Here is a 27,798-nt window from a genome sequence, read left to right on the forward strand (position 1 = left end):
GAACCTGGTAAATCAACAATAAATTAATAAAAATAATGGAAGGTGAAATAAAACTACAATGAATTAGAAAAAAATAGCAAATGAATCCGACAGTTTAGTTAGAACTATCTACGGTTTTAAACACTCAACACGTTAGGTTATATAGGCTACTTTATTGAACCCCACGTTTTGTAAGTTAATGTTTTAAATAACGATGCAAAATAACAATGGGACTATTTCTCCTGTTTAAGGAGTACAAATACAATAACCTAATGTTTATTTTTATGATAATTACCTAAAAGCAGTCCTAAACGATGACATGCAAAAACGATTGAAAAAAGTATTTTAAAAAATCCTTAATTCTGTAAAATAAACACATTTAGACATCTGTTTAAGTGATACTTTCCAAACACAAAAGAACACATGCGATAGAATATGTAGCCTAAACAAGATTGTATAATGATACGTGTTCCCGAGTCCGCCAGCACAACGCACAAGTGGAAAATACAAGCTCTCCAGTTTTAATCAGAAACTCAGAACTTACAGGTAAGGCTCAGTAAATTAGGCTAAAATTACAAACTCACGCTGGATTTCAGGTTAAATCCATCTATTTAATACTGTACTTTTAAAATGAATCATGAGATATGGAAGCTTCAGTATTTACACTCTCGGTCTTCTCTATGTCTTTTGGTTATCTACTTTCTACTCCCCAGCCCTGCTTCCAAACACCAGTCATGATGTGGATGCGCTCACATTGCACTCTATTGCATCCTCTACGATCAGCCGCGATTGCATGCAAGCACACATTCAGATTGCATCGAAATTGCATAGTGTATCATGGCCTTAAGGGATTTCAAAATAAACTGGCCAATGGCGCGATCCACCGTCAAATGATATTTGCGCTAGCTACTTTTATTTAAAAACATTACGATTATTTTTGTGTATTATTGTACCAAAAAAATAAAAATAAAAGCGTATTCCTTTTGTTGTGAGATATTGGGGGGAGTTATGTCATGTATAGAGACTCTCCTTTAAGAAGAAAGGCATGCTGGGACAACAGCTGAGCCCTAGTTAGCTGACGGCAGAAGACAAAATGGAGAGGGAGAACTGAGGAAGAGAGTTTGGAGAGACAGCTCGCCAAACCTTAGTCAGTATTGTAGTCAGACTACAATACTTGGTACCAATAGGCACTGTAACATTTGTGTATTTTTGTTATGAAAAGTATTTTATTGAGGTAATTTCTGGAAAATATTTGGTATGTTATACACACACAAAACATAAATGTATTACTTTTACTTTAAGTATATTTCCAGCCGCTGGCGAAGAACAACTTCGAAATAGGTAAGTGAATTACAATTAATTTAATAGTTTAAATCGTTGATTGCGAAGGTAAACCAGACTGCACTTTTAAAAATAGTAATTTAGATTTCCTTTGTGTGCTGGGCTGTGTTGAACTGTGAGGCCGATTAGAAACGTGTGTTAAATATACAGCTCCAGGCCTACAGGACAGTATAAATTGGCAATCAGTGTCTTAGAACGCCAGCTGTCTAAGGGCCACACGTCCAAGGGCAGTCTGAGCGAGGACAGGTGGAGTGAGGACCTTTATCAAATCCCTCCCAAATGGCTACTAGAGGTCTCATTTCTACTTTGACACCCAACGTCTGGATCCCCTGGACAAAGCGTGCTCACTCGTTCTCCACTCCCCGAATGAACACTGGCAAGTACCTGCTCTACATAACCTTTTTTAATTATCGCTCTGACTAACAAATCTCTGTTTCTCAGCAAACTTATAACTGATAACAAATCTTGATCTTCTCTGTCTAGCTGAAACCTGGCACTCTGTAAACGACATGAACTCGCTGCATCTAGCCACCCCAAAGGGTTATTCCCTCTTTGACAAATCTCGCCTCACTAGCCGAGGTGGGGGCACTGCTGTTATTGCAAATTCTGTGCTCGCTTCCTCAGTTCTTTCTTTGCCTGCCTTTTCTTCATTTGAGTATCTTGCCATCAAGCTCCCCTCTCCCATGTCCCTCACCCTTGTTATCTACCGACCTAAGAGCAACTCTGCTTTTATTGCCAAGTTTTCAGAATTCCTCTCCCTCATCTGCAGTGCTACTGACAAAATCCTACTCCTAGGTGACTTCAACATTCATGTTGACTTGCCTTCCTCCCCCCTAGTGACTGACTTCACAAGCTTCTGGACTGTCTTGGGCTCTCTCAATCTGTCAACGTCCCCATTTACACCCGAGGACACACCCTGGATCTGCTCATCACCAGGGGCCTTGATATCTCCAGTCTCAGATCTCTCTCTCTGACCATTTCTAATTGCTGCTAATATTAATCTCCCTGCTCCTTCCTCCGCTACTGATACTGTTATCTCCTTCCATCCCAAGAATCTGCTGAATCCTCTGAAACTCTCGGAATGTGTCTCTGCATCCCCTCTAACTGGTACTCTCCCGTTCTCAGGTGACCCTCTACCACGCCACCCTTACTCATATCGACATTGTTGCCCTGCTTACAACCAGAACTGTGCTGCAAGCTTGAGTGCAAGTGGAGGTCGTCTGGACTAACGGTTCACAGAGAGATCTGGACAGACCATCTTGCGAGCTACAGGCGTGCGCTCGCCACTGCCAGGGTGAAGTACTTCTCTGAAATCATAACTATGAGACATGGTAAACCCAATGATCTCTTTAAGACCATTGACCAAATCCTACATTCAGCCACCGACAGATCCAACTCCCATCCAGCCTCCTCTCTTACCTGCCTTTCTTTCGGAACAGAATCGACATCTATTCTACGCTCGCCAATCACAAACCCAGTTTACTACTTGACCAACTTGACGCTCCTCCTGTTTCCCCTCCTGTCCTCCTTCGCTCTTCTCTCCATTGCAGGGGTTTCAGGCTTACTGTTGAAATCAACTACTGCCATGTGCCCCCTGGACCCCTGGCCGATTAACCTTGTCCGTCTCCGTGCTTCTGATCTTGTTCCCTCCATTCTGCACACTCTCAACCTGTCCCTGGACTCGGTTCCTGCTGCCCTCAAGCTTGCCCGAGTTACGCCGGTACTTAAAAAACCCTCCCTTGACCCAGCTGACTTATCTAGCAACTTAACAGCTAGTCCGGAATGCCGCTGCCAGGATCCTTACCAGATGTAAAAAACTTGATCACATCACCCCCCCATCTTGCCCAGCTGCACTGGCTACCTGTAAAATTCAGGATTATTTTCAAAACTCTCCTGCTCACCTACAATGCCCTTCATCACACAGGTCCCAAGTACCTCCTCAACCTGCTGACCCGCTGTGTCTCTGCCCGCAAGCCGAGGTCCTCCGACTCTGGCCTGCTTGTTATCCCCAAGCAAAAGTGCACCACACTCGGAGAGCGCTCGTTTAGCTTCATGGCTCCGACTCTCTGGAATTCTCAAGACCCACCTGTTCTCTCTTGCTTTCCATGCTCTTTAAGCCTGATATCTGCTATTAGCTGCTGTGTGATGCACTTTCCACTGTATTTAAATGTATTATACATTTTTTTTTGTTTGTTTTTTTTACAATATATATTGTATTATGCATTTCTCTGTATTTAAAGTATTATGGATTTTCTTGTTGTTACTGCATCTTGTAAAGCGCTTTGTGATAGTGGTCCACTATGAAAGGCGCTATATGAAATAAAAATTGATTGATTGAATTAAATGTGTAAATGTGTACTGTTGCGCTCTCTCATTAAATAGAAGTTATTTACATCCAAAATAACTATTTTTTTATTAACTACTCCGTTTGCGTGAATGTCAGAATATGATATCATCTGTTCCACAGTTTGTGTTAAAAATCTCCATACTTTTCATTAATACCGTAATCCAGTATTTTACGACAATCAAAGTTTTTTGTTTTTAACTCTTCTTTTCTCATTTCACTGAAGCAGTCATCTCTCTCTCTCTCTGTGGGTATACCTGGTGATTGTGCATACGCACATAAGGTCAGATCCAGCTCTCAGATCATCCTTACTGTCTAGATATGTTTACTCACCTTTACTATAATGGCATCAAGCAATAAGAATAACTGTAGTGGAGGGGGCCCCGTTAACTTTGCTCGTTGGAATATTAAGTATCTTAACCATCCTGTGAAACGTAATAAGGTCTTATCACACCTCCAACAGCTGAAAGTGGGAATAGCACTTCTGACCACTTTTGCATGCGAAGGGGGTGGATGGGGCAGCTTTTTCATTCTAATTTCCATGGTAACTTTATTAAAAACTTCCTGTCCTTGCTACCTGACATACACTCTTACCATCTCATTCTAGGAAGGGATATCAACTATCTTGAACCTAGCCATGCTTCATTCCTCCCCAAGATCTCCTTCACTGTCTAACTCCGCCAAGGTTATCCGGATGTTCGTACACTACTATGGTATTTCCAACACCTGGTGCTTCCTCTTCCCTACAGCTAGGCCGTACTCATTATTCCAACCTGTCCATCATTCTTTTAGGGGCCCGATGCATATTATGGTGAATGGTGTTATTGGCATATTGGTTAATCCGGCCCTGCGTTGCGGACAGAAAGTGTGAGCGGAGCGAGCCAATTGTATATAGAGCGGGGTAGTTGCTGGAGTGGAGCGCAGACATTTGCAGCCCACTCTTTCACAGCACTGAAGAACTGAGCACGGTTTTATTTATTTATTTTTTAATACATGTTCAGTCATGGAGTTTGCACAACTTTTTTTTTTTTTTTTTTTTTTTTTTTATAAATAAAATATATTTTTATACAACACCTTTCATAGTGGACCACCATCACAAAGCACTTTACAGAGGTAGGCTGTGAACTGTACATTATATGCAGAGTCACTTACAATAGGACATTGATTTAACATCTCATCTGCAGGATGGAGCACAAGGAGGTTAAGTGACTTGCTCAGGGTCACACACAGCGAGTCAGTCAGTGGCAGACGTAGGATTTGAACCGGTGACCTACTGGTTACAAGCCCTGGACTTTAACCACTGAACCACACTGCCTCCTGCAGATGCAGTCACTGTACAGTATTTTCCATCATGCCTGTGCATGGTAACCATTTTCCAGTTTCAAACCAAAATTAACAAATTTGTAAACCGATAAGAAATTCTTTTGCGGGCGGCTTGAATTGTTTTTAGGAAGTTTAAACGTAGAGGCTTTTATTAGAGGGCGAGTTCAGTTGGAGAAAATAGGGTGGTGTGCCTCAGAAAAATAATATATCAAAAGGTGTGCCGCAGCAGAGAAATGGTTGGGAACCACTGTTGGCCCCTTTGAATCCAAGCACTTATTTTTCACATGATGACATTCCCCAAAACTAGTTTTAGTTTCAGAGGGACTGCCAGTTTCAAACAGTTTGTTATAGTAAAAGCAAGCAAGTCCTGCGAGGAAGTCCCAGTATTTCTGCCGTCAGGGGCGTGCACACTGGAACATGTTTATGGGACTCGCACAGCCAGAATGCTATGTTTTTTAACCTTTGCAAGAGAAATATAAAGTTGATAGTTTCTTTTCCCCGAGCTTGATGCTGCAGTAAGTGAGATCGACAGACAATTTAATCAGAAAAGTAGAGAAATACTCCAAACTGTTCTATCTTGAAAATTGAAAACCTGAATCAAGAGTTTGAGGTATGACACAGGCCCGGTTTTTGGGATGGAACCGCATAACAGTCTTGCGTTTTGTTTGGTCCATGTGTCGTCGTACGAGTGGGAAAGCTTGCATGCATTTTTAACATTGCGATCAGAGAGAGAGAGATCTGCTTTCTACAACATTTCAATTAAAATATAATGTGGTATTTGCTGTACTAATATAACAAACTATGGGCAATTACTTTATACGAATTGTTATGCACAAATGTAATAATTGGTTCTGTGGTGGCGTACTTTTCTTTCAAATAGCATATATCTATAATCGTTTGCGCGATATTTTTTCCACACTATTAGTTTTGTTCGAGGATACATTAGTTTATCTCTAATGTAATCACAGTTTTACATATAGACTGCCCCGGTTTTCATTTACGTCCCAAATTCTGGGCCGCTTTGCTTTTCAGATAATGTCCCAAATTCTGGGCCGCTCTAATAACGTCCCAATTTCTGGGCACCACTGGTTTTTAGATAACATCCCAAATTCTGCATTTTCGCATTCAGCTCAGTTTTTGGGATATTCTGCTCAGCCGACAGTCGAGCTTTTAAGTCCTGCATGCACAGTTTACCATAAACTGGATCGTGAATTCATTTAAGAGTAACCCTTAGTACATGAATCAAAGTTAATGTATTTTTTACTCCCCAGAAATTTTTTTTTTTATTTTATTTTTTATGAACGAAATAAAATATAAATGTTAAAAAAATGTATTTCTCATTACAATAAATAAACTACACTGCACTGAAATAGATACATGAAAATTAATTAAAGCAGTTGTTTTCCTTTATAAAAGGCTAATATTAAAACACATTTGAGAAGGAACATGGTATTCCAAAAAAAAAAAAAACCACACACATATCTCATTTGCTTATGTAATGTCCATCAACATATTGCAGAGTTTCAGGTTCTTTTTGGGACAGGAATGAGACGGCAACCATGAGTAGATAAAGGCTGTTTATTTTGACAATAATTAAATAGTCACAAAAAAAAAAAAAGTGAGGGAGAGACACAAAGCGAGTGTTGCCAGCGAAAGAGTGTGTGTGTGTGTATATATATATATATATATATATATATATATGCTGGTTTAATTTGATCTATTTTGTTCCAGTGTTTTGTTTGTAACCTTTTGTTTAGTGTTTATACCTGTTTGGCCCTTGTGCCTGTTTTTGTTTGTCAGTTAAAGTATTTTTGTTTCACTGCATTTTCTGTCTGAGTTTTCCCTCTGCGGCTATCCTGCCACAATAGCCTATTCTTTAAAATATCACTTTGTAGTGTAAATTTGAGGAACACAACCACTAAGCAACTTGAAAATTGGTACAGAGTACTTGTAGGACATGCAGATAATGAATCTAGCACAAGTGTCTAGCTATTTTGCTCCCCATGCAGTAGCATCGAAATGCATTGAAATGCAGTATTGCGCTACACTGTTACAAGCAAGTACAACTGAGTGTGTGAACGTGCCAGGAGTGTGCAAATAGTTACAGAGTACCTGTAGTACATGCAGATAATGAATCCAGAAGCACGAATGTCTGGCTCTTTTGGTTCCCAAGGAGCAGCTTGTCTTAGACTGACGAAAATGCACTCTTGCGCTTTACTTGTAAATAGCCTTTTTTATGTTTTTCAGCAACAGAAAGGGTTAAGAACGCCATTTAAATGGGTATGGTATCAGACAGGCAGTCTAACTAGTCCCAGTGTTTCTGGAATGATTCCTGCAAAGACTGACTTATAAGAAAGAAAAAGATTCACAAAACAGCATTGTGCATTATATGCATAAACGGGCACGTACAACTGGGTGTCAAACAAGCAGTGAGTGTGCTAGGATGCTGAACATTGGTACAGAGTACCTGTAGGATATGCAGGTAATAAACCCATAAGCACAAGTGTCTAGCTGGTTGGTTCCCATTTCACAGCTTGTCTTAGACGGACGCAAATCACTATATTGCAGTATACTTGCAAACATCCCTTTTTAAGAACATAAGAAAGTTTACAAACGAGAGGAGGCCATTCAGCCCATCTTGCTCGTTTGGTTGTTAGTAGCTTATTGATCCCAGAATCTCATCAAGCAGCTTCTTGAAGGATCCCAGGGTGTCAGCTTCAACAACATTACTGGGGAGTTGGTTCCAGACCCTCACAATTCTCTGTGTAAAAAAGTGCCTCCTATTTTCTGTTCTGAAAATAGTCACAAAAAGTGTTTTTCAGCCATAGAATGATGTAGGAACCCCATTTAATCTAACTGATTCAAGTGTTTTTGGAATGATTCCTGCAAAAGACTGATTTAGAAGAAAGAAAAAGATTGACAAACAGCATTTTCCTTTATATGCAGAAACAGGCAACTACAGAGGGTGTCAAACAAGCTGTGAATGGGCTGGGAGGCTAAAAATTGCTACAGGGTACCTGTGGGACATGCAGATAATGAATCCAGAAGCTCAAGTGTCTGGCTTATTTGGTTCCCATGCAGTACCTGTCCTTAGCTGGCTGAAACCACTGTATTGCTGTATAACTGTATACCCTATAAATATCACTTTGTATTGTGTATTTGAGGAACACAACCACTTACAAACTTGCTGTGCTATCAGAATATCAGTGTATAACTCCGCTGGGTATTGCAGTGTGTGCTGCGTATCAAAAGGCTGTCACTTTTATAAAGGCCGTCAATTAAAAAAGGCAGTCAAAGTTACAAACAAATAGGTGTGCTCCTAACCCCTAACCACTGGACCATCTAGCCTCCCAATCAGGGAAGAGCAATCTTTCTGCATTCTTTAGAAGTACAGTATAAATAACAGTAAATAATAAATCATAATACTTTGACGGTTTTTGTTTTCTTTATTAAGCTGGCTGCATTTTAGTAACAGCAATAGCGGCAGGTTGAATTTGTTTTCGGTGTTTGATGAAATGGATACATTACTTATTTGCAAAACAAAGGAAGAAAACAAGAGTCTACAGAGTGCAAAGTGACAAAAAGTTATACCGAATCCCTTGGGTATTTTTATGTTGGCTTTAATAAAAACGTTTATCATTGTTAGTAGTTATTATAGTTTTATCGTGAGGTAAACATTTTAAATGGCACAATTATGCGGAGACGGGAAGTAAATGTTAACATATAAAAACATTTACAGTGCACACCATTTGGTATTATTTATGCTAACTTTGCTGAATAGAAAGCGAATATGACCGTTTCCAAAGAGATTACCAAATACTTGTCGTTTTAATTCTGTGCATCCAAATACTTAAATTAAAAGTTTTAAGAATTAAGCCTGTTTGTTATTCTGTCCTAAACCAGCAATGTGTCACCCAAACTGTTGTGACATTAAATTATTTATTAAATAAAGGGGGGGGTCATCAGATTATTCTTCATTTTATTGAAACTGAGGTACCGTTCAGTTGAGCAAAAATTGTAAAAGGGGTACTTGAGCTGAAACCTCCAGATAGAAGGGGTAGTTTCAAAAAAGGGTTGAAAACCCCTGACCTACCATATAAACTATCAGGAATAGAGAAGGAAAATGTTGACTAATACAATAAGATTTATTTGAAGTTGTTGAAGGGCACTGGTCTCTTAAACCCAGAAGGTCTTCAGAATTAAAAACAGCGAGGGAGCAGACAAAGTATGAGAGACGAGACATTCTTAGAAATATTTTGACATATCTTAATGATGTCAACAAAAACATCTTCTCAACAGCGATACACAAACAAATGGGAGGCAGAACCAGAACTGAAAGCTACGTATAGATGTTATTAGTTAGAACATCTTAGTTTTTCATTGTGCAATGGAAACACGTGTAGTACCAGGTGTAGTACTACATGAACACTCTGACTGCAGTGTTAGAAGGCTTTAATAAAAACGTTTCATTGTTAGTAGTTGTTAACTTTATTATTTTCTGTACAAGTAAAATGTAATTAACGATTTTCTGAATTATTTTACATAAAGGTACATGTCTAGCTTAATTATGGTTTAAATGTGCTTAATTAGGGTGGGCAAAACAGGCGTCTGGCGATTATGCCTCTATGGAGAGCTCTGATCAGAGCAGAAGTGCTGGTCATCAATTGAGTGCGAATCACTGAAACACAATATGTCTGCAGTTATTATAAGTTTAAATACTAAATAAATATTAACCACAATACATATAGTTTGAGAAAATATCACCATCACAAGCATGAAACTGGTAAAAATTGAATTAGAATTTTAATTTAAATTCCAAAACATACAATTAAAGTATAGTATACTAACTGAAGAAAAGATTCCATGTGCAATTTACTTTTAATTTTGTTTGTAGTATCGTATATGTTGATCTCAAAACACCGCCTCAACCAAACTGCATCGTGATGACCGCTCAAAATGGTGTCAGTGGCGGCTCCGCAGCACAGTGTTTTTAGAAGGATTGCTTGTACGCTTAAAACTTTTATATTTCAATTTAAAAGCACCATCTAGCTTGGAATTATTTTTCTATTGATAGTATTACTATTTTTGTATACATTTATTTATTTATTTATTTATTTATTTATTTATTATTTATTTTTTTTAATTATAAAGTCTTGCAGGCTCACAAGAAAGATCGCATCATGCATTCAAAGTCTTAGAAGGATATTCCAAATGCCCGGAACGAAAACGCAATAGGTGAACTTCAGCCAATTAATCAATATTTTATTGTCAACATTCCTAGAGCACGCAAAGCAGCAGAATTAAAATTAGCATGTTACACAGCAGAACATTCGATTCGAAAAACTGACCGTTTATCAGAACTAGTGCCATCTTTAGATCCCCAATCTTCTGTTCTGAAGACACTTGCACTTCATCGCACTAAAGTGTACTGCTTTGATTGTTAGCATTTTAGGCCCTGAGTGACACAAACAGCTGCTGGCAGATATTGGTAACAGTTTGTATTCACTTATCATTGATGAGAGCAGTGTTTGCTCCAGGACTTACAGACTGAGGGTCAATGTGGCCCCCTCTCAATTTTAGGGGGACATTCTCTTCAGTGAGGGGGTCAATATGTTTAATGATTCAGAACCAACCACCATTTCTTATTTTTGTTTGTTTTAAATATGCCAGCAGACCATTTACAGACCTTTTGTTTCTGAAGAACAAAAAATAAAACTGCAAAGCTATAGATACAACCAAGGTGTCTCTACACTACTCACTGTCACTTCTGGGGACAATATTGGGAAATGTGTCACAGTGACGCTCGTGTATCACTGAGTAGAGGATATTCATTGTACCAAATCACATTGGAACAGGGGTTTTCAATCTTTTTAAGCTGCGTACCCCTTTCCAAAAAATGTAGTCCACTGCGTACCCCATCTGAGATAGTCATAATAAAGTGAAAACAGAACAAAAGGTCTGTACAATAACATGATACAACAAAACGCACAAGCCTTGGAGTGTGTGATGGATACAATTATAAAAGTTACAGTATTTTAACAGAAAAAAAATATATATTATATTTACTTTTGGATAAAAATAGACCCTCAAACAGGTTTCTAGTTTATTAATTAAAATCAACGAAGCCTCCGTGCTAAACTCAGTCACTCAGAAATGACATAGGACTATTCCATGATAGCAAATGGCAGTCATGTATTTTTACTGATAATAAAGTTACAGAAAAGGCAAAGAAAAATTCACTATCCACGCATCTCTACAGCTGACCTCATTACGAAAACATATTATTGGCATTTTTAAATTCTTGGTGACAAACGTACAGTACTGATGCTAATTAAAAAACAATAATAAAACGCTTACCTAGTACCAGTGTGATGGATGTCTCTGCTTGTTACCACATAAAATCACTGATGATGGCAGGGAAATTGGACAGAGCTTCTATCGCAAGACATTTTGGGCGTTTTTAATCTCTAACGGTATTTCGTCTTGAATCGACCTTTGCTAGTAATGTTCTAGCATTGAGCCAACAATCCATATTTTTTCACTGGATTGGAAGCTAAAAACTTTTAACTCTCACACCAGACATAACGGCTTTTCAAACTAGACAGCATGGCAATACTTTGGTTTCTGATTGGCCATACATTCTGTATTTTGAAATGTAGTACTTAAGTTACAATAAACTTTAATCGGGTCATTGAAAAAAATAAATATCGATTTGCAGGCACGAACGCACACAGGAAATAAAATGAGTTAAAAACTAGGCTTTTAGTTTTTTAAAATACGTAAAAAAAAAAAAAAAAAAATTCCAGACAAACAAACTGCTTATATATGACATTTAAGCAACAGGGCTTATTTAAAATGTACATGTTTAATATGTAAATGAGTCATGTGTGCACTGAACGCTCGGTCACAGCTCGACAGTCTGCTGCTAGCGATTAAACGTTGATTGCACATAATGATATGGTTTTGAAAATGCTACTTACCCGTGACTGCACGTGAACTGTATTACATAATAATTTCCTTTATTCCGATTCCAGTGGTGTTTTCTGAATGCAAACTGTATTGTAGGCATATATACAGTGCTGTATAAAATTACATACACTGAATATATATATATATATATATATATAAATCTAACTGTAGAAAACCACAGGAAGAGGGAAACAGCAACTCCCTTGAATTGATCCAGATCTGCACTCGATCTGTCGATAAAAGTATTTTAATTTTCATATTACAAAAGTCAGCAAGCTATAATGTTAACGCGTTTCGACAGTTTGTCTTCATCAGAACATTGTGAAACACCTATGTTTCCAACATTTTAAAGACTTCAAAGCCGAGACCACACCTTATATCAATAGTTTAACAATTAGTACCCAATCAAGTCATTTAGTCAATGGTCAGTTAATAAATCATTATTTTCAACAGGTGATAATAATTATATCATGATACAGGCACTTCACATCTTATAAAAACTATAGATCAATCTGATTAACTACTAAATACATGTTGTTAGATTAAGGGACATAAATTGATATCATCATTGAGACGCGAAGGATCCAATGTGCTTCTCTTCGTAACATAATCTGAAACAAGTAAACATTGTAGCTTGCTGACTTTTGTAATATGAAAATTAAAATACTTGTATCGACAAATCGAATGCAGATCTGGATCAATTCAAGTGAGTTGCTGTTTCCCTCTTTCTGTGGTTTTCTACAGTTAGATTTTTTTCAATATTTAATTCTTCTTATTATTATTTATTTCTTAGCAGACTGGACAAGGCACCCCAGTTTGGAAAAGAGTGGACAAATATATATTTTTAGCGCTGGTATAAACTCTTGTTGAGATAGATATATATATATATATATATATATATATATATATATATATATATATACACGTTAACGTAAACTTTATTTATTTATTTATTTATTTTAAATCAATAATGCGATTTTCGTTTCGCAAATCTACTGCACACAGTATTTTAAAGCACAACTATAAGCGCCTACATTTCAACAGTCACTGCCGAAGCTGATTACTTATTCTTCCAGAAGTAATGGTCGGTGTAACAAGGATACAAGGTTATATTTACGCCTGGTCATGTTGTTAACAAGCCTGATGATGTCGTCCAGGCTTTACTGTGAAACTGACTAACCAGGGAGGGTGTGAGCGCATTCTACTGGACTGCAGAATAAAAGCATGGAGTTTAATTATGAAAACGCAAGTGTAAACAAACAAGTAAAAGAGATTAGCCTGTCGTCAGACATGTCATGTTAATACAAAATGCATTAATATATTGCGTATTGGATTTGCGTCGGGTCTGAGAAGGTGGACACACGGGTGCGTCAAGAGAATTTCAGCGGGACGTTTTTTGTTTCAGGGGGACATTGGCGCAATGGCGCGACCTAGCGCGAACACTGTGAGAGCACCGATATAACATTCATACAGACACTTTCTGTTGTGATTAGATAGCCTAGTTCTTCAAAAAAGATTGTGGCATCCTTCTTTAACTTAATTCCAGTGCTTGAGACAGATGCAGAATCCCTTGTACATGCTCTGTGTACTGCACTGGAAGAAGATGTCCTGTGTAATGATAGGATGCAACCATTCAGTGTACACCCTGCTAAAGGAAAAGGTCTCTCATTTAGTCCTGGTGAAGTGCATTCTGTCATTCATTTAGTCCTGGTAAAGTGCATTCTGTCATTCATTTAGTCCTGGTAAAGTGCATTCTGTCATTCATTTAGTCCTGGTAAAGTGCATTCTGTCATTCATTTAGTCCTGGTAAAGTGCATTCTGTCATTCATTTAGTCCTGGTAAAGTGCATTCTGTCATTCATTTAGTCCTGGTAAAGTGCATTCTGTCATTCATTTAGTCCTGGTAAAGTGCATTCTGTCATTCATTTAGTCCTGGTAAAGTGCATTCTGTCATTCATTTAGTCCTGGTAAAGTGCATTCTGTCATTCATTTAGTCCTGGTAAAGTGCATTCTGTCATTCATTTAGTCCTGGTAAAGTGCATTCTGTCATTCATTTAGTCCTGGTAAAGTGCATTCTGTCATTCATTTAGTCCTGGTAAAGTGCATTCTGTCATTCATTTAGTCCTGGTAAAGTGCATTCTGTCATTCATTTAGTCCTGGTAAAGTGCATTCTGTCATTCATTTAGTCCTGGTAAAGTGCATTCTGTCATTCATTTAGTCCTGGTAAAGTGCATTCTGTCATTCTGCAAACTTATGTGGCAGCATGGCCTCTGAGTTGTTGCCATGGTAGGAGGCTGTGTGGTCCAGTGGTTAAAGAAAAGGGCTTGTAACCAGAAGGTCCCCGGTTCAAATCCCGGCTCAGCCACTGACTCATTGTGTGACCCTGAGCAAGTCACTTAACCTCCTTGTGCTCCGTCTTTCGGGTGAGACGTAATTGTAAGTGACTCTGCAGCTGATGCATAGTTCACACACTCGAGTCTCTGTAAGTCACCTTGGATAAAGGCGTCTGCTAAATAAACAAATAATAATAATGGCATTTAGATTTTCTTGAATGTGAGATATATAACTGGTTCTCACACAGTGCAAAGTGAAGACAGTTATACAAGGAATTGTATAACACTCTTGAAGGTGTTGACCCCAGAAGGATGACTCAACCAGCAGCACCCAGGTGGCTCAGTAGAGGAGGAAGCATTTCCAATGTGTTGGATCAATGGGATGCTCTCAGGTTACATTCTGGCATGTCAAAGGACACAGAAAAAGTGAAATCTCCACTGTGAAATGATGACAGACCATACAGTAAACTGTATCTCATCTTTCTTAAATACCCTTGGTGAGCTGAACAGAATTAACCAATTATTTCAGTTGGAGACAGGAAGCCCCTCCAAGCTTTTTCATGATCTCATGCTATACTACCGGTCAGTGTTGAAACTTCTAGTTAATCCAAATCAGCTAGAGAAAATTCCCTACTCTGTGCTAACTTTAAATTTTGAGATGTATATCATGCCTACAGCAGTAGGGGGGATTTTGAGAGGCATGTCTGGCAACCCTGGTGTCATACCTCAAGAGTTTCAATGCAGAGTTCCTGAAATGCTATACGATTTATTTGTACACCACACTGAGTCTGAGTCTATTTTAACGCTCGGGAATCGGACAATGCAATGTCTTTGCCAGACCTCATGAAGGTCTGTTTTTTTTTTTTTTTTTTTTTTTTTTTTAAATTTTAGTCGTCGCCAATTATTTTTACCCCGGTTTTCACCCCAATTTAGCATGCCCAATTATTATCTGTATCCCCGGCTCACCGCTCGCAACCCCCCCGCCGACTCGGGAAACGGAGGCTGGAACACGCGTCCTCCGAAACGTGCTCCTTCCAAGCCGTCATTTTTCGCACTGCAGATCCACAGCAATGCCACCAGACCTATAGTGCCGGAGGACAACACAGATCTGGCGGCTCCGCTGCAGAGCCACAGGCGCCCTATCGGCCACAGGGGTCGCTGATGCACGGTGAGCCGTGGATTCCCCTGCTGACCTAAGCCCTCCCTACCCGGGCAGCGCTCAGCCAATTGTGCGCCGCCCCCTAGGAACTCTCGGTCACGGTCAGCTGTGACATAGCCTGGATTCGAACCTGCGATCTCCAGGCTATAGGGCACATCCTGCGAGGAGCGCCTTTACTGGATGCGCCACTCGGGAGCCCCCTCATGAAGGTCTGTAAAGAACACAACCTGGGACTTCTGTATCCTGATGTATTCGACATACTGGTGCTTTTGGCCACATTACCTGTTACAGTTGCAACTGCAGAAAGATGTGTCCGTGTTAAAGAGCTCCACAGCGTCTGGACTTTCATTGACATGGCGAGCGAGTGTAATGCTATATATTATATATTAGCTCAAAGAGCCAGCTGCCCAACATTTCGATATGATGTACATATCTTTCTCAAGGGAGCCTGTGTTTGAATCAAAACATTGGAGGTATTTATAGGTTTTTGACGGCATGACAACTACTTGTTATTGTTTACATTCAAATCCATGATTTATTCTTACATGATGTAATGGTGTTCTATATTTTGTGACATCATTTTTACTTCTATCTTTGAATCTGTATTAATTCTAATTAACACTACTTTATATAAACTTATATTTTTATTATATCATGCAATGCTGGCTCTGAGGATCAGTCTAGATTTGGCCTCCCCAGTGCATCAGCATGCACAACTTTTGAATGAATTTTGTTTATTTATTTAAATGTTATATATTTATTGAAGTTAATTAGTTCATTCTTTTCTGTTGAGTCCCGCTGGCATAATCGTGCTCAGTCTATTTATCCATTTACTTTCTTTTATTCTTCTATATGTCGCATTGTCTAATTTGAGCTGTTCTAATACTACAAACTTTACATCATTTATGTCATGTCCCTGACTGGTGAAGTGCTGTACTATTGGTTCATTCATTTTTTTATTTCTAATTAATGAAAGGTGGTTCTGAATTATTTTATATAAAGTAGTTCCAGTCTCTCCAACATATTTGATTTCATCACATTTTTCACAGGCTATTCCATAAACTACATTGCTATTTTTACAGTAGGTATTAGTTTTTAGTGGATATGTGGTGTTCTTATGTTTAATTATATTTTTACTTTTGTCCGTGTATTTACACACTTTACATCTACTGGTGCACATGTTCGTAGAACCTATTTTGTCAATTATTCTTTTATGTTTACTGTGAACTAAAATATCACCTAAATTAGCTTCTCTTTTGAATGCTACAACTGGGGCCTTAAGAAATACTTTTTTTAATTTTTCTGAATTATGTAGAATCTGCAAGTGTTTCCAAACTATCTTAGAAATATTGGGCAAAAGTTTAGAGTAAGTCATTATTAATGGGACTCTTTTGACCTTTTTATCTCTATTTTTATAATCTAGTAGATCATCTCTTTTTAGTTTATCCACTTTTCTTAACTCCGCCTCTATAATTCTTTCTTTGTATCCTCTTTTTTTAAGATTTGTTTTTAATACATTTCTTTGTTTTACATAGTCACTTTCTTTAGAGCATATTCTTCGTATTCTTATTCCTAGACCCTTTGGGATTGCCCTTTTAGTGTGTATCGTATGTGCAGAGGACATGTGTAAATACTGGTGCATGTCAGTAGGTTTACAGAAGAGGTCAGTCTCAATTGAACCTTCTTCAAGTTTTACTATGGTATCTAAAAATTCTATTTCTTTCCTTGTCCATCGAAGGTCCACCTTAATATTACTGTGTATTTCATTTGCCATTTTATGAAACTGGAAAAGAGATTCTTCTCCATGTGTCCAAACCCCAAAAATATCATCTACAAACCGAATGTATTCTAAAGGTTCTCTTTCTGATTTTCTAAGTAATTGTTCTTCCCATTTCCCCATGTATGTACTGGCAAAATGCATTCCTAATTTAGATCCTATTGCGGTACCATCGTTTTGTTTGTAATTCTTATCAACAAATGTAAAATAACTGTTTTCTAAAACTATGTTGATCATGTTCAGTACCTCTGCTGTAGGTATTGATTTATCTAGTCTATTATCTAGTGCTTTTTGACAAGCTTCTAAAGTTTCTTTACGAGGGACACTTGGGTACAAGGATTTTACATCCATGCAAAATAAAATTGTATTCTCTGGAAGGTTGTGTTTTATTGACTCAAGTCTTTTTAAAAATTGTGTTGTATCCTTAACATAGCTTGGTAATTTCTCAACGTGCGACCTCAGTTGTTTTTCTGCTATTTCAGCTATTATGTGTGTTGGATTAGCAATCGTGCTGACTATCATTCGCATAGGATGATTTTCTTTGTGCATTTTAGGATTTCCTCTTGCTAGGCCTGTTCTTGCATTATGTGGCTGCATGTATTTTTTTAATTCTTTTGATATAATGCCTTTATTGTATAGTCTCTCCGCAATTTCCTTAACCTCTTTTACCGATTTTATTGCTCTTATTGCTTTTAACTTCTTCATATGTATATGTATTATTTAATTCACATTGTACAGATTTCATATAGTCATCTGTGTTCATTATCACTATTCCTGAGCCTTTATCTGCTGGTTTTATCATTATATCATCATCATTTAACAACTCAGTCATAGCTTGTTCTTCAATATTGGTTAAATTAAGTTTACATCTTTTCTTTAGTCCTACTATTATTTCTTGTTTAACTACTTCAATATACATATCTAACCATTTATCTCTTCCATCCGGAGGAGTCCATGTGCTTGTACTATTAACCTTAATCCCATGCTCATAATTACCCTCTGAATCCGAGATATTTTCATTGAAAAAATATTCTGCTAATCTCATGCGTCTCTCCCACTCCTTTAATTCAGTGGCCAGTTTATCTTTATCGATGTATCTTTTAGTCGGTATAAACTTAAGTCCTTTACTCAGTACTGCTTTTTGGGATGTGGTTAAAGTTTTACTTGATAAATTAAATACTATGTCTTCTGTCTTCTCTTTTGTGTATTTGGTAACATTTCTATTTTTGGGTCTCCTATCTTTCTGTTTTGAATTCTCTATCTTAGTCATGTTTAATTCTCTATTTTGCATTTTATTATTTACTTTAACCTGGTTTATATTTACTGTTTTAGATTTATCTTGATTATCTTTCTTAATTATGCCACAGTATTCAGATTTTCTTCCGGTTTCATTGTCTTTAAATACAATAACTGAGAAATGGTTATTGTTGTATAAAAGATTAATTGGATCGTTCTTATTTTTAATATATTCTATTGTGCCTTCGTATTTAAAACAGTCCTTATTCTTTAAGTCTATGTATACGTGTATGGGCCTATTTAGGTCTACAGCTGCCATAACTTCTGCCTCTGTAGCCCAAGAATCTATACTCCCATCACTTAATTTCATTTTTTCAATATGGGTCACTGAGTCGATGTACATTTCATATTGTTTTATATTGCTTTCCATTAGTTCTATTACATTATGTCTAATTGTTCGATGGTCATTTTGTGAACCGTATAAAACACCTAAACATCTAAAGAAACAGTTCCCGTCCTTCTCTATTTGAACTATGTTGTAGTCGTCATAACTCTTATACTCGCATTGCTCAAGCATTCTATTCGAAAGTGTTTCAGCAGTGTTTTCCTTATTTTTTCTAGACCTATTATATTTTGTAATCCCGGCTGACCTCTTAATTTGTGTAATTTAATTATCTTTTTGTTGTTCAAATGTTCTAGTGTTTTGTTCTCAAAGTTGTCTACTTTACGAAGTAACTGTCTCATTTCTGATGGAGGGAACATGCAATTCATGTCATTTATTACTATCTCTATTTCATTACTTATTTCTCTAATTCATCTTGCCGATGTTAATTTAGCTTCCTGCATTACCTTAAACGAAGTCTCTTTTAATATCTGATTTACATTTAATCTTTCTGTTTCACTAGTCTTCATGTTTACGCTTAGTTTTATTTTAAAGCCAGTTGGAACTACTGCATTATCTATAAAGTTTTGATGAGAACGATACTTAGCTGTCTGTGCCGTCAGTCTCTTAAGTTTATTATCCGCCTGTCTTGCCCTCCTGGATTGGTGTAATACTCCAGTCCGCCTCTCACTTCCTCCATTCATTTCCTTTGTAGGATGATATTATGTATAAAACACAATAATATATTTTAGCTCAAAGAGCCAGCTGCCCAACGTTTCGATATGTTGTACATATCTTTCTCAAGGGAGCCTGTGTTTGAATCAGAACATTGGTTATATGTAAATAGCATTACACTCATTGTTTAATGTGCCTCCCAAGAGCGGTCAAATTTGTATTCTAGCGCACGCCCCTGTCTGCCGTATATTTATTACAAGAAACGAAATATTTATATGAAAAGCTCACCTGCGGCAGCTGCATGAAGCCAGCAGAGAATCCCAAGTACAGTCATTCGGATCATCTTTGGTACCTTAGTCTTCAGAAAGCAATAAACTTAAATCCGATACTCGGTTATAAACAGTGTGTGTGTGTGTGTGTGTGTTTGTTGTGGTATGTACAAAGGAAATATTCCACCATTTACCAACCAGGAACTGAATAATCTGCTTTTAACTCAGTCTAGAATTTTGTGATTGGCTACACAAACGTAGTTCCGCCAATACGAAGCGAGCATCAGGGTAAAATATGTGTCAGGTTTGTGTCTCTGAAGTGAAACAAACTAGCACAGGGAAGAAGTTTGCCCCGAACTTCGACTGGCAGGCAGGTCTGCCTATTAGGCAGATAATAAAACATCTCTCTGCGAAAACCCGCCTCCTCAGTTACATCACAAAGGAAACACGCCTTCTAAGGGCAAAAGCTGCCTGTTTCCACGCCCTCACATTCAAACTGAAAACTGCGCGCCAAGGTTTTGTAGCAGAAACAGATTTGGAATGAAAAAGGTAGGATGTTTTATTCATCTTCTCAAAGTACACCGTTTTTAGCACAACGTATGCACACAAAGGCATTAAAATATGTTGAGTTACGCCTTAAATATGAATATGAATATCTTCTTCTGTTAAGTTGTATTATATAACGTTTTTTGTTTTTTTTTAAGTGTAGCTATCATTTCAAATATTAGTGATGCTTAATCTACCTTTGTCTCGTTTTGTTGTTCAAACGTATATTTTAATTATTCACTTTATGTGCAGCATAGTATTTATGCTGTACTGTGTGTGCAAGTTGTTCACAGTGATCCACAACATTCAATTACACATCATGTATAATTGATGTGCTGTTAAAAATGATAATACAAAATATAATAAACTTACCAGGCATGTCAGCTGAAGTTATACTAATGTCATATGTCTTAAGCAAATATTGGTAACAGAATAACAAGGTTGTTTATTATAAAATGTGCATTATAAATATCATATGGGAGATAGTGAAATTGAAGAAGGGAACTATGAAAAAGACCTAGGAGTTTATGTTGACTCAGAAATGTCTTCATCTAGACAATGTGGGGAAGCTATAAAAAAAGGCTAACAAGATGCTTGGATATATTGCAGGGGACCAGGGGTCATAAATGGAGATTAGATAAAGGGGCATTCAGAACAGAAAATAGGAGGCACTTTTTTACACAGAGAATTGTGAGGGTCTGGAACCAACTCCCCAGTAATGTTGTTGAAGCTGACACCCTGGGATCCTTCAAGAAGCTGCTTGATGAGATTCTGGGATCAATAAGCTACTAACAACCAAACGAGCAAGATGGGCTGAATGGCCGCCTCTCGTTTGTAAACTTTCTTATGTTCTTATGTTACTCTAAACTAAATTATTAATTTACCAGCTGGTAAGACTACTGTAGTTAAAAGACAGAGGCCTGGAAGGCAGGTTTACATTGGGTGTTTATAATAGGCACATGCCTGGCAGGCTGGTTTATAATGGGCACATGCCTGGCAGGCTGGTTTATATTGGGCACATGCCTGGCAGGCTGGTTTATAATGGGCACATGCCTGGCAGGCTGGTTTATAATAGGCACATGCCTGGCAGGCTGGTTTATAATGGGCACTTGCCTGGCAGGCTGGTTTATAATGGGCACTTGCCTGGCATGCTGGTTTATAATGGGCACATGCCTGGCAGGCTGGTTTATAATGGGCATATGTCTGGCAGGCTGGTTTATATTGGGTGTTTATAATGGGCACTTGCCTGGCAGGCTGGTTTATAATGGGCACATATGTCTGGTGGCATTTGATGGGCACTGTGTTAATGTTTGCATAAGGCTGTTCTCTATGTTTTATTCTTAGGAGGTGAATTGATGATGTACGTCAGAAGGTTCCTTTAAATGTGGGTCGAAATCCAACTTATCTGAGTGATTTGTTACGGAATGACACACATCACTGAGAAATTGTTTAACGTTTTTTTTTCTTCCTTTTAGTGAGATAATGGAACGTTTCTGGATCTCATCACTTGAAGACTCTCTGCGCAAGGAGTCTGACGCACGTGTGCAGAGAACGATGCATATTGTAAAACGAGATTCAAGAGGATTTTATGCAAAATCACTTGACATGTCTTATGGAGAATGGAACTGGCACATTTGTAGCTATCAAAAAAAGAGGGGAAAATCACTTTCAGTGGCAATGTGAAAGGTCCAATAAACCAAAAGGTAAATCCTCAGGAGCACCTTCAATAACTCGTGCCAATAGATGTGGAGCGTACGTTTCTTTTACATTTGTGAGCAACAATTCTACACATGGGTGCATTATGCGTTTAATGCAAGAGCACTCTGGCCATGATCTAGAAGACCCTAAGGAGAATGCAGTGAATCGTATTGATGAAGAACTAATGGGTTACATTCATATGTGCATATCCCAGGGGCTATTAAATGGAGAGATCATGCTCAAATACAAAAAAGTGACATCACAGACAGAAGATTCTATGTGGCACCAGAGGACATTAAAGTAATAAAGAAGAGCTTTTATGCACACACACGAATGGATGGAAATGACTGCATAAGTGTTGACAAACTGATTAAGTCCAATTTGCAGGATAATGTTGTGTACTATCAGCCTCTCTCTCACGATGAAAAGCAACCCTTGATAATAGTATTTAGTTCTCAGTGGCAAATTGAACAGTTGAAAAAGTATGGTCCAACAATGATTTTCCTTGATGCAACATACAAAGGCATAACTCAGTATGGTTTTGCATTTTATGCTGTGCTAGTGAAGAGCAACCAAGGCCGAGGAATACCTGTAGCATTTTTTATTGTGAGTGAGGAATCCAGTGACATCTTGTCACTGTCTGAAAAAAGTTCAGGAAGCTGTTGGAGAGTTTCAGCCAAGGTATGTTTTAAAATTCATAGTTGAAGTTTATGTATGAAATGCAAAGGATAAACAGATTAAGATGAGTAACTCACATGGCAGTGGTATTTCATGATTGCATAATTTACAGCTTATACTGTAGAATGTTTGGGGTGGTAATGTGTCGTTTGATATAAAAATTATTATGAACATAAAATGTGATATTTGAAACCACATAATGCCAATATAGGGTTTAATTTAAAACCGAGTTTAATCTGGTTTATATAGTTATCTTATTATGTAGAATTTTGTTTAAAAAAAAAAAAAATTAAAAAAAAATTAGCAGCCCATCCTGTAAAACTACAAGTATGGCAGCAATCAACCACTCCCCCCATCTCACGCTACCCGATTTGGCAGCCTTGTAGCGGTACAATCAGCTTTGTATGCAGCTCTCAATTTACGAAGTGATAGACAGATTAAGTACTACTTCCTTTTTATATTTCCCTTTGCAGATGTGTCATGGTAGATAGGGACATGAAAGAAATCAATGCAGTACACACAGTGTTTTCTTATGCAAAGGTGTTGCTGTGCTGGTTCCATGTACTTCAGGTAAAAAACCAAAACCACTTTCGGTTAGGGGTCATTCCGGGTTGATTTCAGTGTAGCAATGACTTTGGTCCGCACCAAGTGGACTAAAATGCAGTCTAGCAAATGCTGCAAATTAGACCTGATTGCACCATACCAAAACCAAATAGTTAATCATGTGAATTGGTTCAGCTGATGTGAACATGCAGAACACGTTAGACCGCCCATGTGGACCAATATCAGAAGCAATGTAGAAGATAAGTCACATCAAACTTTTAACAGTTTAAAAACCCTTCAGTAGAATAAATGTCATCTAAAAGAGTTCCAAAATTTTCAATAGAGGAAAAGATGTATTTAGTACACCTAATTAAAAACTACATTAACGAAGTTGACAGCACCAGCAAAGAAGACGAGAATGTTGTATTACGTACAATGGCATGGAAAAATATTAACAGAATTTCAATGCTAACCTTTTGGGGCGGCCGCAAATTTTTCAGGATAGAGGTGTACAGTACTAACTGTACTCCAAGCACATGGACTAAACCTCCTCATTCCACTAGTTCAGGGGTGGCCAACCCTGGTACTGGAGGACCACCTACCCTGCTGGTTTTTGTTCCAACGAGCTCTCAATTACTTAATTGAACCCTTAATTTAAGTAATATTTAAACTGGACTTTTTAAATCATGTAACTTATAAAAAGTTGGAGAATTCAAGTTCCTTATACAATTTTATGCCTAACTTGGAACCCCAACTGTTTAAAAGAATTAAAAGGCTCTGATTAGGCAAATTATTAGTTCAATTAAGTAATTGCAAGCTCGGTTGGAACAAAAACCAGCAGGTTAGGGGGTCCTCCAGGACCAGGGTCGGAATCACTGGTCTGTGGCACTCCAGGACCAGGGGTGCCTACCCCTGCCTTATATATTCAGAAAAATATCTGCCTCCTCCCAGACCAGCTTTTGGCAAAATGACAGAATGCAAACTTGTGTGCATTATAAAATAAAATAAAAAAAAAAAGATTTTATGGTAGAAATTTGGTATCTCCTAAGTCTGAAGGTTACAGGAAGGGAATTGAATGACAATCTGATTGATAAAAAATGAAAACATTGTTCCTTAATGTGATCTAACAAAAGTGTAACAAAGTAGCAGAGTCAGAAAACTGTTCATTCCAATTGCATTTTACATGTGTCTTCATACTTAGATTTATACTTGATTTATTATAATGATCATTATTATTATGTAATTTCCACAATCCATGATACATAGCAAATTCAAAACTAATTTAAAAACTAATATACAATAAGTTTTAAAAAATCAGTGTACAAAAAACAGACCATGTGCTGTAGTACTTTCTAACACAGACTTAGACAGTGATAATTATCAACGTTTAGTTTTTTGTTTTTTAAAGGCGGTACACAGATGGATTGTCCGACGTGATGGAGGATGCGGTCAGAATCTGTCTGCAAAAAATGAAGTGATTAGGTTTATGATTGCCTTAAAACAATGCAGTACAGTAAGTTTCTTTCTTTCTTCCACGTTAGCAAATGTCATAAGGTGCTGATCTTTATTGATGAGTTCAAAGTTTGTTTTTTAATTTCCTTCTCGCCACAATAATGACATACTGTTTGTTGCTCATTCATGGATAATCCATTTACCATAATTAAACTACCCATCTTTTTAATAGAATTTGTATATTGACAAACGTGTATTTGTTGAAAAAAAAAATTGGTATGCATGTCTTTCTGTTAACATTTTTTTATTTATTTTCATTCATTTTAGGCTGCCGAGTTTGAAAAGATGTCAAAGGAAGTGTTGTCAAAATAGACAGAGAAACTGGCAGTTCAGTAATTTCACAGTATCTACAGGACCATTGGTTTCGAAATGCAGACATGTGGGCCAATTTTGGACGGAGAGTTTACCACCAAGACAGTGAAACGAACAACCTTGTTGAGAGGTATGCATTATGTAAAAATAGTGATTAAAACAAAAACATAAGTTGCAGCACTATAGGCAAGAGACAGACTTGTCTCGAATCCTGCCTATGCCATTGCCAGCTTTGGCCAGGAGTTCTGAGAGGGCGGCGCACAATTGACAAGGCGCCTGCAGGTTCAGGGCGTTGGCATTTCTAGCTGCATCGACTCCTCCAAATGATGTGTACGCTAAGGGGTGGGAGCTCTGGGCTTGTAGTGCGAAAAATAGCATATGGCTTTGACAGTGCTCATATCGGAGGGCGCATGCTTTGTCTCATCCCTCCTGAGGAGGCGGGGAGTTGTTGCGGTCAGCCAAGTTGAATTGCTGATAAAGGGAAAAAAATTGGTGATACTAAATAAAAAAAAAAATTAAAAAATTGCTTTTGCTTTTCTTTTTTTTCCCATAGATTTTTTTTCAGCATGAAGTATCAGTTTCTTCATGGCTATGCAAACAGACGAGTTGATGAACTACTACTTAATACCAAGGTGGTCACTTACTACAGGTTTGTGTAACATTTCCAATACTAGCATTTTTATGTGGTCTAGTGTTGCAAATGAGGGTTGAATTTCAAAAAATAAATACATTATACTTTATATTTGTAATTTTCTAGAACATAAAGTTGTTGTGTACATTTATTTCAGTATTTGTACAAATATGGAGATAGTGTACCATAGGTAAATGCATTTTTGTCATGTATATAATTTACACAACCCATAACTTTTAGCATGTGAATAATAGAATACTGCTCTACTAATTGTATTCTGTCTTGTATATGGTGCAGGTATCTGGAAGATCTTCATGGTGCTCAGAGGATTTCTGATTCCAAAACACAGGATACTGCAGAATCTGCATTACGTATGAAGAACAAAGGCCTCCAAAATAATTTTGTTTACAAATCAGGTGGCCATTGCACAGTGCCTTCAGAAGCAGATAAAGCAAAATGTTATGCTGTGGATTTAATTAGCATGAAATGTGAATGCGCCGTTTCTGAAAGGGGTAATTTGTGCAAGCATATTGAGTTTGCAAAAATTATGTGCAAAGAACAGGGGATTGATATTGATGGAATTTGAAAAGAATTAGCCAGTTCACTAACTGAAAAGCATTGCTATGAGTGGGATGGAAAACATTTAATTGTACATTGTGCTGGTAGTTTTGGAGTAGTACATGTGCAAAACCAACAGTGTACCTGTCTTGCCAATAGTCTTGGAGAAATATGTGTCTGTCTAAGACTTTGAGTTAATTGGTACACAGAACCCTAACCAAGAGGTAACTGACTGCTTTGCGAATACCACAGCAAATTGTCAATCACACAATAAACAGCTGTGTGTAAAGAAGATGATTTCAGACTTAAAGGAGTGGTGTGACAGCAGTGATTATAAGGAATCTCCAGAGTTGAATGCTGTAGTAAAACGGGCACACCAACTAGCATTTGGACAGTATAGCATGGCCAGCAATAAAATAAAAATTATAAGGCTGCATGCTTACAGAAAACGCATTGAAAGAGCAAGAAGCCATGCTATAGACATGCATTCATATCAGCTGAAATAACCCCTTAATCGAGCTTTATATACCCATAGACCTGATTCCAAATTCAAAGTCTGTTCCTTTAGAAAAAGAATAATTGGTAGCAGAGCAAAGAATCAGATACTAAAATCGAGCTGAACGTGTGCTGTTATGAGCCCATGCCTTTATTTTTGAATTACAGAATGCACACAAAACTGGACTAAGTATAGAGGTTAATTACAACCGTTAAGGACCTCAAAGGTCTCTTCAAGTAAGAGTGAAATAGCTATTTATATGTATAGTGGCAGCATGTTATCAAAAATAAAATATATGTTGCATAGTTCTAATTGCTGATGATTATGTTCTGGCCAAGTTGGTCGATATTTGATATGGTATGTCTCCCTTTTCTCTCTTAATCAGATTACTTAAATATGCATTATTGTAACACTTTGTAAATAGAAGTTGTAAAAATATGATTTGTAGTAAATAGAATGTGCAATCTTTAAGTAGCGAGTAGTGTAAAAGCAAATTGTTAACATAAAAATCTAAGCCTGAACTGAATTTCTTTCAAAGGGGGAACATGTCAGGGTGTCATTAGAGCTGAGAAGTGGGGAGGAGGGTTCTTCTGTACAGCACTTTTTTCCACAATTGGGTCCAGTACTTTGTATTGCTCTATATCAGTCTGCTGAAGCATGTATGTGCAGTTTTACATTTTAATACTGCTAATATTTGAACCATAAACAAATAAAACAAGAAACTATAGATATGAGATGTTGTACAGTACCTTTATTTATGTATTTTTATGGTACATTTTTAAATATATATTGAAGAGGTTATATAGTAAAGAAAAGAAAATGCCTTACAGAAAATGCTATTTTAGGTTTTCTTTGCTTAGAATTGTTCTTAATGTTTTGAACAAGCCCTTTTTTAAAATAATGAACATATATGCAAAGGATGCCTTATTTTCAGTGTCATCTAAAACTACACATTCTGCAGTTTTTCTATCTGGGAATCAGCACATTTTTGAAGTACAGAACTGTAAACATCAAGCATTTGAAAGCCCAGTCCATGAG

General features: G+C 37.5%; 1 protein-coding gene and 1 long non-coding RNA gene across 6 annotated transcripts in view; one reads left to right on the plus strand and one right to left on the minus strand.

The window, feature by feature from the left end:
- Positions 1-20,201, minus strand: part of LOC117418306 (major histocompatibility complex class I-related gene protein-like) — a 61,553-nt gene extending 41,352 nt beyond the window's left edge. The window contains exons 1-2 of one of the 4 annotated variants that reach the window (XM_059035683.1): positions 19,806-20,201; positions 14,535-19,549 (exon numbers count right to left, since the gene is read on the minus strand). In XM_059035683.1, the coding sequence (XP_058891666.1) occupies positions 17,880-19,037 (1,158 nt within the window). In that variant the 5' untranslated portion in view covers positions 19,038-19,549; positions 19,806-20,201 and the 3' untranslated portion in view covers positions 14,535-17,879. Of the gene's footprint in view, positions 1-14,532; positions 19,550-19,805 lie in introns of those variants that run through there. The other 3 variants (XM_034031228.3, XM_059035685.1, XM_059035684.1) reach the window with 3 other exon arrangements.
- Positions 1,067-27,798, plus strand: LOC117417645 (uncharacterized). Of its 2 annotated transcripts, none has more exons than XR_009330828.1 (6): positions 1,067-1,320; positions 21,808-22,711; positions 24,660-24,764; positions 25,031-25,205; positions 25,629-25,724; positions 26,004-27,798. It is a non-coding gene; the product is annotated as an uncharacterized LOC117417645 (long non-coding RNA). The 2 variants fall into 2 exon arrangements; XR_009330829.1 differs by having other exon boundaries at positions 21,808-22,035.

The sequence above is a fragment of the Acipenser ruthenus genome, chromosome 13 (genome assembly GCF_902713425.1).
Source record: "Acipenser ruthenus chromosome 13, fAciRut3.2 maternal haplotype, whole genome shotgun sequence".
NCBI lineage: Eukaryota > Metazoa > Chordata > Actinopteri > Acipenseriformes > Acipenseridae > Acipenser > Acipenser ruthenus.